A 12,260-nucleotide genomic window follows, 5' to 3' on the forward strand; every position below is an offset into this window, starting at 1 on the left:
CCGGTGAAGTACATCTAGATCGCTCTCTCCATAGAGACGATGCTGGACTTGTCTACCCTCATCATTGAGGATGTGACAGGCAGTCTGCGGGCAGTGGACGAGCGCATGGGGCAGGCCACAGCAACAACGGACAGCGGCAAACTGCTACTGACAGAGGAGTGGGTTGCCCAGATGAAGGAGAAGAAGTACGGGGAAGCCTCCTCCAACCGCGGTGGTGATGGCAAGCGATGCGACAAGGCTTCTTCGAAGAAGAAGAAGAATGTCGACCCCAATGCCTGCTGGCGCTGCAGAAAGACGAGCCGTTAGGCAAAGGAGTGCTCAAATCGCAAGCAGGAGAAGAAGGCTGATGCTCATTTAGCGTAGGCTAATGATGATGATGAGACCACTCTCCTGATGGCGATGTTTAGTGCATTGCACGACATTGAGGCCAAGGAGAAGGGAGAGGTGATGGCGGTGGAAGGGCACGGTAAGGCTCTAAAGGCTGTCAACCTCGATGAACCACACGCCCAAGACCACCTCGGACGTGTGGGAGACGAGCTGGAGCAGCGGTGGTACCTGGACTCCGGTGCTAGCAACCACATGATAGACTCGAAGGCTGCCTTCTCCGAGCTCGATGGCAACGTGACCGGCACGGTGAAGTTCGGTAACGGCTCAGCGGTAGCGATCCGAGGGTGTGGCACCATCATCTTTCAGGTGCTAGAACGGCGAGCACCGCGTGCTGACAGATGTATATTACATCCCGCAGCTGCGTTCAAGCATCATCAGCATTGGCCAGCTGGATGAGCGCGGTAGCGAGGTACTGATCAAGGACGACGTCCTTAGGATCAGGGATTGGGAGCAGTGGCTTCTTGCCAAGGTGAAGAGGTCCTAGAACTAGCTGTACCTGCTCGACTTGAAGGTGGAGTAGCCCATCCGCTTGGCTGCACGGCACACAGAGGAGTCGTGGTTGTGGCATGCCCGGTTCGACCATCTCAGTTTCGACGCGCTCGGTCGGCTAAAGAAGATGGTCTGAGGGCTGCCCCACATCAAGCACGTAGGCGACCTATGTTATAGCTGCCTGGCCGAGAAGCAGATGAGGCTATCGTTCCCAAAGGCGACCAATTATCGCGCGACGGATGCTCTCGAGCTCGTCCATGGCAATCTCTGCAGGCCAATCACGCCAGCCACAAACGGTGGTCGGTAGTACTTCCTCCTGCTCATGGATGATTACAGTCGTTATATGTGGCTGCAACTCCTGACGAGCAAGGCCGAGGCAGCAGAAGCGATCAATAAGTTCAAGGCGTGCGGAGGCGGAGAGCGGTAAGAAGCTGGCGTGCTGTGGACTGATCGCAGCAGTGAATTAACTTCGGTGGAGTTCGTTGTGTACTGCGTGGATCAGGGTGTGGTGCGACACCACACCGCACCATACTCGCCATAGCAGAATGGCGTGGTGGGGCGGTGGAACTAGACGGTGGTCGGCATGGCTCGATCCATGATGAAGGCCAAAAGCATGCCGGCAAAGTTCTAGGGAGAGACAGTGGCCACGACGGTGTTCATCCTCAACCGCGTGCCCACCAAGGCCCTGAAGGGCAAGACACCATTCGAAGCTTGGTATGGGCATAAGCCGAGCGTGTCCTTCCTCTAGACATTCGGCTGCATCGACCACGTCAGGAAGATAAAGCCGGTCCTCACCAAGCTAGAGGATAGGAGCACACCAATGGTGCTCCTAGGCTACGAGGAAGGTACAAAGGCGTACCGGCTCTATGACCCACGTGGAGGCAAGGTGTTTGTCTCGCACGATGTCGTGTTCGATGAGAAGGCGGCCTGGGATTGGGACAGTCCGGGCACGGGGGAAGCTGGCGGCTTCACCAGCACCTTTGTCGTCGAGCATTTGGTCATCCACGGTGGTAGAGACGCTAGAGAGGAGGTGCCGACCACTCCCGAGCACTCCTAGGGCGGTGCCGAGCACTCCGGGAGGGGTACCGAGCACTCCGGGAGTGGTGCCGGGCAGTCCTGCAGTGGTGCCGACCACTCTAGGACGGGTGCCGAACGCTCTCATAGCAGAGCCAAGAGGTCTTGCAGTGGTGCTGACCACTCCAAGACTGGTGCCGAGCACTCCTGCAGTTGTGCCAACCACTCTAGGAGTGGTGATGAGCGGTCCAGGAGTAGTGCCAAGCACTACAGCCGGGGTGCCGAGCACTCTAGGTGTTATGCCGACCACTCCGGCGAAACAGGGGACTCCATCAACGTCGATCGAGTTTGCCTCACCTCCAAGCGACATCACCGAGTTCGTGGATGCCTTTCACGACGGTGAGGAGGTGCGGTTCCACAGGCCGGACAACATTGTCGGTGGCACAGGGTCCTCAGGCCTGGTGGGTCGGCTGCTCAATGACCCAGAGCTGCTTCTTATCAGTACAGAGGAACCACCCACATTCGCGTTGGCCGAGCGCGATGTAAATTGACGACGGGCGATGGTGGAGGTGATGAAGGCAATCGAGGAAAATGAGACTTGGGAGCTCGTTGATCCACCTCTAGGATGCCGTCCGATCGGCCTAAAGTGGGTGTACAAGGTCAAGCGGGACGAGCGTGGCACCATTGTCAAGCACAAGGCATGCCTCGTCGCCCGATGCTTTGTCAGCGCAAGGGCATCGACTTCAAGGACGTCTTTGCGTCGGTAGCGCGCATGGAGTCTATCCGACTACTGTTGGCTTTGGCAGCAGTGAAGGACTGGCGCACCCATCACTTGAACATAAAATCGGCCTTCCTCAACGGTGAGCTAGCAGAGACGGCCTTCGTCAGGCAACCTCCAGGTTTCGCTGTCAAGGGAGCGGAGCACAGGGTGGTCCGACTACGCAAGGCGCTCTACGGGCTGCAGCAGGCCCCGCGAGCATGGAACGCCAAGCTTGACGCCACGCTGGGCGAGCTTGGGTTCACGCGGTGCGCAACAAAGCACGCGCTCTACACACGGCGATGGGAGAAGGAGGAGCTCGTCGTCGGTGTGTATGTGGACGACTTGATTGTCACCGGCGCACGTGCGGAGGACATCGATAACTTCAAGCGCGAGATGGCGGCTCATTTTTGAATGAGCGATCTCGGCGCGCTCTCCTACTACCTCGGCATCGATGTGAGACAGGGGAAGAAGGCGCTCACGCTCGGTCAGAGCGCGTACGCCTCGAAGCTGTTGGAGCAGAGCGGCATGGCTGAGTGTAATCCGTGCGTGACTCCGATGGAGGAGCGGCTAAAGCTGACGAAGGCCAGTACCGCGGTAAAGGTAGATGCAACACTCTATCGGAGCATCGTCGATGGTTTGCAGCTACCTAGTCCACATGAGGTTGGATATTGCGTTCGTCGTGGGCTACGTCAGCCGCTTCATGGAGGATCCCCGAGAGGATCATTGGGCCACGGTGAAGCGGCTGCTTGCGCTACGTCAATGGGACGGTGGATCAGGTGATCGTCTTCCCCAAGACCGGTGGAAGTGGGCTGCAGCTCACTGTGTTCAGCGATGCAGACATGGCGGGGGACATCGATGGACGATGGAGCACCTCTGGCGTGCTCGTCTTCCTTGGGTCGGCTCCAATCTCATGGCTGTCGCTGAAACAGAAGATGGTGGCGTTGTCCAAGTACGAGACAGAGGACGTGGCGGCGGCCATAGCGGCGTGCCAAGCTGTGTGGCTGCGCCGGCTGCTGGACGAGATGACCGGTGTGGAAGCTCACCCATCAGCACTGATGGTGGACAACCAGCCCACCATCGCCCTCGCGAAGAATCCGGTTCTCCACGACCGGAGCAAGCGCATCGACGTCAAGTTCCACTTTCTCAGGGACTGTGTCGATGGAGGGCAGATCATCATCGAGTTCGTCGAAACTGGTCGGCAACTGGCGGACGTCCTCATCAAATCGCTCGGCCGTCTTCGGTTCACGGAGCTGAAGAAGATGATCGGCATGGTGGAGGTTCTAGGGTTAGCAGTAAGATTAGGGGAATGTATACTGCGCGGCAGGGGCAGGCGCCGAAAGGGCTCCCCTACTGCTGCACTGTAGCCGCGGCAGGGGCAGGCGTCGAAAGGCTCCCCTGCCACACTGTAGCCACAGCAGGGGCAGACGTCAAAGTCAGTCCCGCTGTCACATCTAGTCACTATAGCAGCATGGTATTATGATTAGAAGGGTAGAGTTGTATATAGTTTCCCATTGCAACTCAGTAAAGAGAGCGAGCTCAGTTTTGCCATCTCCTCTGCAGAGCTCCGGCAAACACTGGTGCTTGTGCTGTGTGTGTGCGCTCTATTCTCCCTCCCTCTTCTACCTCTAGCCATAGTGTGCGAGAACAGCCGGTGAGCGGTCGGCTCACCCGTGCGGAAGATCCCGGGCCCAACAATCCTTTGTCTTACCACATTCCACCTATCCTTCATGTTGCAGTCCAAATGGCTCTTTTGTTTTGTGACTATTCATATGAACATTACCTTGAAGACAGAATTGGGAATCTGAACATACTATAAATGAATAGTGCTCCAGGAAATATCACTTAGCTTGCGCTTTTACACATACGCTATCCTAAAAGTTAAATCTGAGTCATCAATATAAATGTTTGCAACTTTGTGGTACTCTGGAGGTATGTAAACATTTACACATAAAAATAAATGAAGTTTTGCGAAGAGAAAACAGTAATGCCACTATATTTCAGGGAATAACAGTATGATTAGACAGCCACACAGGTAACCTCTCAAACAAAAATCAAGTTAAGTATGTACAGACAAAACTGCAGGGCCCTTCAAGATTTTTGGATACAATAACAAACAGCTAGACATTAGTAGTCTGCAACAAGTTCTGCTTTTCTAATTTCTAAAATTGCATATAATATCTAGGAATGAATTATTTAACAAGATTCTGTACAATCTCATTCTAAACTTCAGAAAGAGTTACTCCTGCTGGTTGGATCAAAGAGCAAGATTGACCCATCCTGTTAAGAACTACTTCTGCAAGCCTCATCGATCTCCACTTCATCGAGGAAGTCCAAGGAACCGTAATCAGTTTCTGCCTCCAACCGAATACCAGCAGATAGCTCCATCTTTCCTAGGGATTCAAGACCTTTGATCAATGTTGTATATGTTATCCTGTCAGGATCACTGTCCCACAATTTCATTAGACGGAAACAGTCCATTGTTAATTGTGTGAACCCAGAATCTAGAAGTGTCTTCAGAAGCAGGTTGAAACCTTCAGTGTCAGGCTCCAATTGTTCCCTCTTCAGATATGAACAGGCTTTGTCGACCTCAATCCGCAGACCTTTGCTTGCAAGCACTGTAACAAGATCTACGTACCAAAGCAACCTAGGCTTGTACCAATGCTCCTTCCGAATCTCCTCAAAGACCTATAGAGTTTCAACTTGTAAGCAATAGCACCACCTAGTTATCCTAATATGCATATAACAGCAGAGTAAGAACTAGGAAGAGTGGAAATAGATGACAAAACTTACGAGGAATATGTACCCAGTATCCCCCCAAAAGGCCATTTACAGAAGCTAACATTAAAAAGGTATAACTACAAGAAATTAGAAGTTTATAAATGGGTGGTAAATTGGTTTCCTTAGACTAGAAATACAGCACATCTATATAATGGAAATGAGGTTTATAAACGACTATAGTGGGTACACATCTTTTTGGAGTAGTTTACAAAGGCTGACAGGTTTTAGCTAAACCATTGTTCTCAAATTTGTTCTCTCCTTGAGCATTAAGACATGCTTCAGTATCCTATGAGGGCTGCAGGTGTTAAAAAATGGTGTGGTTTGGAGAGTCTGCAGTGGCACGAATATAAGGACTTGGTCTGATCCTTGGCTGCCAAGGGACTGGTCGCACAAATCAGTTACACCAAGAGGAAGAAATCGCTTAACCCGAGTGGATGAGCTAATTGACCCAACAACCGGGGAATGGGATCAAAATTTAATTGCACAGACCTTCTGGCCTGAAGACACTGAGGCAATTCTCTCCATTCCAGTCCACATGGACGTGGATGACGTCTTGGCATGGCACAATGATAGTAAGGGCTTGTTCTCTGTCCGATCAGCTTACAAGGTTCAGAGAGCACATATGCAGCGAACCAGTCGGAGTGGGGACGCTAGTTCAGTACAAGGAGGGATAACGGACGAGAATTTCTGGAAGCAACTGTGGGCGACTAAATGTCCAGGAAAGATCAAGCATTTTTTATGGAGAATGGCATACAACACTCTTGCCATGCAAGCCACTCTCGTCAGGAGAGGGGTCAAAAGGAGGACACGAATTGTGTAATATGCAACAGACATACTGAAGTTGGTCATCATTTGTTCTTCAAGTGCAAATATGTCTAAAGGCTCTGGCAAGAACTTGGAATGGAGGGCAGCAGGACCTCTCTTGCAGAACAGATATCTCCAAAACATGTTCTAGAATATATCTGGAGGCTAAAGGAGAGGGGCCAAGTGCTCATTGTCAATTTGCTATGGCATTGGTGGACTGGAAGAAATAGAGTCAGAGAGGGAGAAAGGAGACGCGAACCTAGTGAGACAGCGTATATTGTCTCTTTGCAAACTGATGAGTTCTTGAGCATCATGGAGAAAGAATTAAAAAGAACACGAAGGCTGAAACAGACATGGGAGAAACTGGGTTTGGACACTGTCAAGATAAATACAGATGGGGCATATGACTGCAATTCCGGAATGGGAGGATTGGGCTTTGTGATACAGGACTCTAACGGGGAGGTTGTCCAGGCAGGTGTGGGTAAACTGAGGCACCTCAAGAACGCTTTTCATAATCTCAAAAAAAAAGGACGCTTTTCATGCTGAACTGGTGGCATGTATGGCCGGAGTCAAGGCAGCTAATCACTTGTGCATTCACGAGGTTATTGTAGACACTGACTGCACCATGGTCAAATTAGCCCTGGATGGCACAAGCCACAACCCCATGAGTCCATGACAGGAATTAGGGTACCCCAGGAATTAATGATTTTACAAATTAGATGCTAATATACGTATTCACAGGCAATTGCCAGAATATGGCGAAGAATTTGCCTTGCAACGCCCACATAGCCACCAAAGCCATTCCCACTCGGTTCGTGCGGCTGTCGGTGAAGCAGCGAGTGGACATAGCACCGCGTACCTGGAGGGCCAGGAGGGCCTCGCCCTGCGCGGCGAGCTCGCGGAAGACGGCGACCATGTCCGCCTTGAGGAGGCGCTGCAGCTTGGGCTCCACCGCGGCAGCGGCCGACGCGGCGGGGGCGCCGCGGAGCGCGGCGCGTTTGAGGGACTGGACAGCCTGGATGGCCTCGGTACTGAGGTACCGCCCTCGCTGCGTCGGCTTCCGGTTCTTGCTCCGGTCCCGCATCGTGATGGTCGCGGCGGCCGCGCTCCTCCGGCGAGCGCCACAACGGGTAGTGGGTAGGCGGAATGGTGAGCAGGCGGGTGAGGAGAGCATCGCCGTCTGCCTCTGCTCGAGTTGGATAGTGGTGTGGGATTGCAGCAGTCTGGATAGGTTCAGGTGTCTTGCCGTCTTGCGGGCAGGGTATATAGTATGCAAGTTCTACAATTCGCAAGCACGAAAGACAAACTTTACACCATACATGATGCACTTACTAACAAATTGAAAGCATTTGACACAAGTACAAAGTGCTATTACCAACTAAGCACAAGTGGCCTCACTCCAGAACTATCTTATCTTCACCCCCACACCTCCAATACAAGCCAAGCAAACTTCAATGTGAAGATCAGTTAGCCTAAGCAAACTTTAGAAGTCAAGCTAGTTGCAATGGATTCAGATACTTTCTGTCCATAGTCTCTATGAATCTGACTAATTGCTACTTTATTCAGAGATTTTAAATCACTAATCATTTTGCAAAAATCAGATAATTACCACTCAAGCGTCTTACCAAATACCAATGAATTATTACGATATTAGAATAGTTACTACTTGACCAGTGCATCCAGAGTTTTGCTCAAGCATCAAATTTCAAATGCTACGGAAAAAAATCAATTGTTTACTACTTGCATCACATTGATTGATGAAATCATGGGTAATAAGTGAACTATAATCACATCATCAAAACTGTTTGCAAAAAGTAATAATTACTACTTGAGCATCATCTGCAGGATAACCCTTTTGTTTTGGCTAAAATAAGCTTAATATGCGAGAGTAAAAATCATCAGACACCACATGAGTAGTAAAACATATCAAAACTTCTGAATTTTTCTATTTGACTATCAGTTTCCTACTGTTGCACATTACCAAGAAATAAAATAGTGTTGTTCTACTGGTGTGAATTTGCCGAATTTACAGTTGTGGACTGGGTTTTGCACTGAATTTACTATTGCTTGCCGGAATAGAACACATGGGAGGGCCAGTGTTGAGTATTATTCAATGTACAGCGTGCCAAATAGAGGAATCGTCTTGTTTATGTTTCAGAGTACAAATGGATTGTCACTGCAAGTACTTGGCTGTAAATATGTTTCGCCATAAACCATGCTCTTGATCAATCCTCAGCCATTATCTACATAACACACTTATATTCAGTATCCTAAGATCCTTGATAGCAATCCCACAAAGCTCCTTCTGACTTTATCCAAGTTTTTTTTTTTGAGACGCTGACTTTATCCAAGTTGTTAATCACAGTTTTGTATAATCGACAAATGGACATATGATAGATGGGGTATTGGTCAGGCTGGCATTGACCAAAGCAGGCCTAACAACAACTGAGCCATCCTTTTTGTAGTTTTCTCTTTGAACGGGGCTCACAAGTAGAAAAGTTCATGTCTGGCTATTATAAATCTGACACCATTTATCAGTATCATTAACCATCAGAACTCTGTTTTTCCTGTATGAAGTAATATATGAACCATAGAGATCGCCGTGTGTGTCCATGGCTGCACGTGTGCCAGACTTGCAAGGGTCACAAGATTTTATTGATCAGAGTCCATAGCAATTCACATGGCACCACGATAGTCATCCTTCTCCCCCACACGTTAATACTACGGCTCAACGAGACAACCGATACGGAGCACTCTAGCTACTCGTGTAGGCGTATGCGGTATTGCCTATAATTAACGGCTTGTCGCTGTCGGCTTCCAATTTGCATCTCCACCACGTGACCACGTCACGCCGCCATCCGCGCGAGCGCCTCGCCTGCGCGCTCGCCGGTGGACAGCCGGAGCCTCCGGTAGTCGTCGTAGCTGAACACCTTGTAGCGGCGCGGGTGGTCCGCGTCAACGAACGCCTCCGGGGCGCTCACGCCGTCGTCCTTGGGCGCGAGCAGGAACATGGCGATGGAGATGCGGGGCACGGGCGCGACGCACCGCACCCGGTGCTTCACGTTGTGCAGCCTCCCGTTGCTCCACGCCTGGAGGAAACGCACGAGACGCTCAGCGTCAAAAAGCACGACGCGCCGCGGATTCGGCCACAGGACTACGGAGACGTGTGGGTACGGTACCGTGCCGACGTCGCCGATGTTGACGACGAAGGAGCCCGCGACGGGGTCCACGGGCACGAACTCGCCGGTGGCGGGGTCCAGCACCTCGAGGCCGCCCACGCACTCGTCCTCCTGGAGCACGGTGAGGAAGCCCGAGTCCGTGTGGGTCTGCACGCCGGAGGAGCCCACCGTCTCCTGCGTGTAGTTGTACCGGTTGATGCGGAACTGGCACGGCCAGTCCTGGAACGAGTGCTCCTCCAGCCCCAGGCTGGAGGCCAGCTCGCCGGCGACGCCAACGATCACGTCGTGCATCTTCTCCGCGTAGGTCTTGACGGTCTCCCTGCGTACCGGATTGCGACCAAATTAGGGGCGGAGACTGCCGACTGCACCTCGGGCCTCGGGGGGAAGGAAAGGACCAAGAAAAGGCGCGATTTTTCTGTGCGGTGGCACGTGTGAGGTGTGACCAACGGACCTGACGTGGGGCGGCGCCTCGAGGCGCGCGCAGAAGGCGTCGACGTCGGCGGGCGCAGCGGCGTCGAGGAGCCCGAAGGCCTCGTAGAGCGGGTTGGCGGCGCTGGGCGGCACGTAGCCGCTGCCGGGGATGACGTCGGCGTTGCGGCGCTTGGCGTCGTCGGGGAGGTCGAAGAGCGCGCGCACGGCGGCCTTCATCTCGGCCAGGAGCCCCGCGGGCACGCCGTGGCCGGTCACCCGGAAGCAGCCCAGGCGCTCGCACGCGGCACGCAGCCGCGCGGACTCCTCGGGCGACGAGCCGGCGAGGCGCAGGTCGATCACCGGGATCTCCGCCATCGCCGCTGCGGCCCGCTAGCTGTAGCTGTGCTGTCCCGGACGCGCCGGCCGGGTTCGCTTTGCGTGGGTGGTGCGGGGCGGCGGGATTGGCGGCCTCGCTTGGTGGCGGATTCGGGGCCGTATTTAGAGGCGTGCACGAGCAGCGCGTGCTGGCGCCGCTTGTCGGGCGGACGGCACCGAGTACTTGCGCGGCCGCGCGACGAGCTGGCTTCCATGTCGCCGGTTTGGTGAGACAATCGTCCGACACACCACGCGCTTCTGCTGCGTTTTACGTTCCGGGGGAAAAAACTGATCGTATAGCGAGCTGATCGGGAAAACCGCGAATTGAAGCAGGCAGGCTGAACGCCGGTGTTACCAGATTTTACGAATTCGTCGCAAATTGGCAAGCAAACCGTTCCAATGTCACACCCTTTCCGTTGTGGCCGATTCTGGCAGCTTCTTGTTTGTCTCTTTAGAGGACAAAGCAAGGCAGTGATGTCTGATGGGTCGTCGACTTGGAGACATCAAGATCGGATAGAGATATGTGGAATGGAATCCCTATAGAGCAGACAAGTGAGGAAGGGTCGCCATCGCTGAGACGTCGTACGTCGTAGAAGACACTACATGTACTGCCAGCTGTGCAAAACACAGTCTGTGCCTCTGCTGTGCTGCGTACACGGCGGCGGAGAACCGCATAGCAGCTTTCGTTTTGGATCAGCGATAGCCGATAGGCAATCAGACTGCAAGTTCACATTGTGGAAACCTTCATGCAGCTACCAAGAAAAAGACTGAGTAATCCTCTGTCTGAAATTTCGTGTTTAGTCAAGAAAAGCAATGCAATTTCGTTTTGAAAATTGAAATTTCAGGTTACCATATTCCACCGTCCTTCAATGTTGCGTACAAATGGCTCTTCTGTTCTGCGACTAGTCATCTGAACATTATCTTCAAGACATAATTGGGAATCTGAACACAGTATAAATGGATATTACTCGAGGAGATATCACTTTGCTTGCGCTTTGACACGCGAGCTATCCTAAAAGTTAAATCTGAGTCATCAGTATATTTTGCTCTCATGTTCCGAATCTGCCATCCGGGTGCAACTTCACGGTCTACTCTCTGGAGGCATGCTATGAGAAAACAGTAATGCCACAATATTTCAGGGAGTAACAGTACGATTAGACACAGCCACACAGATAACGTCTCAAACAAAAACTTAGGTAAGTATCTACTGACAATATTTCAGGGTGCAACTCCGGCTGGTTGGATCAAAGAGCATGATTGACCTATTTTGTTAAGAACTACTTGTGCAAAGCCTCATCGATCTCCACTTCACCGAGGATGTCCAAGGAACCATAATCATTTTCTGCCTCCAACCGTATACCAGCAGATTATTGTCCCACAATTTCATTAGACGGAAACAGTCCGTTGTTAATTGTGTGAACCCAGCATCTAGGAGTGCCTTCAGAGGTCCTTTGCTAGGATGATCCAGCTTTAGCTGTGTTAGGTCGACCTGCTTCGACGCTCGATAGAAACGCGTTGTATGTTTGTTTAAACTCTTCTACCTAATACAATGATACGCAAATCTTTTACGTATCGGAGAAAAAAGACTTCAATATCAGTCTCTTGTTCCCTCTTCATTAGGCTTTGTTCTGTTCAGAACGCTTTTCTACCGTGCCTTCTCGAGCACATCACCAAAGAATAGCTCTTTTACGTTTTACTTGATATATAAGCGTACATCTCGTAACAACCAATCTCAAGTTTGACTAGATTCATAGAAAATAATAAAAGTATTATTATTTATGTTTCTAAATAGGATTAGTATTATAATATATATTATGATTAATCTAATGGTGCCTATTTGGTATCATAAACATTAATATATTATATATATATATATATATACTCGGTCTAATTTAAATTTAGTTGGCTTTTCAAAGCACGAAATGTGCACTTATTTTGATTAAAAAAAAAAGAGAGTAACCGTTCATAGCCCATAGATACACTGGTTCGGTTCCGTTCCAGTTGCAGATCGCCTGGAAAAACTGGTGACGAGGGTGGGCCGAGCGTAACGTGGCGGTGGCGGG

General features: G+C 51.3%; 2 protein-coding genes across 3 annotated transcripts; both read right to left on the reverse strand.

Moving 5' to 3' along the window:
* Positions 1 to 4,635: 4,635 nt before the first annotated feature.
* LOC136493713 (protein THYLAKOID ASSEMBLY 8, chloroplastic-like) lies at positions 4,636 to 7,501 on the reverse strand. Its single transcript, XM_066489840.1, has 2 exons — positions 7,092 to 7,501; positions 4,636 to 5,335 (listed from the first exon to the last, which is right to left on the reverse strand). Exons 1-2 carry the CDS (start codon positions 7,404 to 7,406, stop codon positions 4,931 to 4,933), a joined length of 720 nt encoding a protein of 239 aa, XP_066345937.1. The 5' UTR covers positions 7,407 to 7,501; the 3' UTR covers positions 4,636 to 4,930.
* Positions 7,502 to 8,862: 1,361 nt separating this feature from the next.
* LOC136493314 (2-oxoglutarate-dependent dioxygenase DAO-like) lies at positions 8,863 to 10,343 on the reverse strand. 2 transcript variants are annotated; one of them, XM_066489387.1, is made up of 3 exons: positions 9,863 to 10,336; positions 9,412 to 9,730; positions 8,863 to 9,321 (listed from the first exon to the last, which is right to left on the reverse strand). In XM_066489387.1, exons 1-3 carry the CDS (start codon positions 10,195 to 10,197, stop codon positions 9,079 to 9,081), a joined length of 897 nt encoding a protein of 298 aa, XP_066345484.1. In that variant the 5' UTR covers positions 10,198 to 10,336; the 3' UTR covers positions 8,863 to 9,078. The 2 variants fall into 2 exon arrangements, with proteins under 2 accessions (XP_066345484.1, XP_066345483.1); XM_066489386.1 differs by having other exon boundaries at positions 8,863 to 9,730; positions 9,863 to 10,343.
* Between the last annotated feature and the right edge of the window lie 1,917 nt (positions 10,344 to 12,260).

This window comes from Miscanthus floridulus, chromosome 11, assembly GCF_019320115.1.
Source record: "Miscanthus floridulus cultivar M001 chromosome 11, ASM1932011v1, whole genome shotgun sequence".
Lineage (NCBI taxonomy): Eukaryota > Viridiplantae > Streptophyta > Magnoliopsida > Poales > Poaceae > Miscanthus > Miscanthus floridulus.

Excerpts from the sequence above, each read along its gene's own strand:
- LOC136493713 (XM_066489840.1), bottom strand. The coding sequence starts at position 7,406 with ATGCTCTCCTCACCCGCCTGCTCACCATTCCGCCTACCCACTACCCGT. Across the intron at positions 5,336-7,091 it reads AGGCCCTCCTGGCCCTCCAG|GTCTTTGAGGAGATTCGGAA; the intron begins GTACGCGGTGCT and ends GAAACTCTATAG.
- LOC136493314 (XM_066489386.1), bottom strand. The coding sequence starts at position 10,197 with ATGGCGGAGATCCCGGTGATCGACCTGCGCCTCGCCGGCTCGTCGCCC. Across the intron at positions 9,731-9,862 it reads GAGGCGCCGCCCCACGTCAG|GGAGACCGTCAAGACCTACG; the intron begins GTCCGTTGGTCA and ends TCCGGTACGCAG.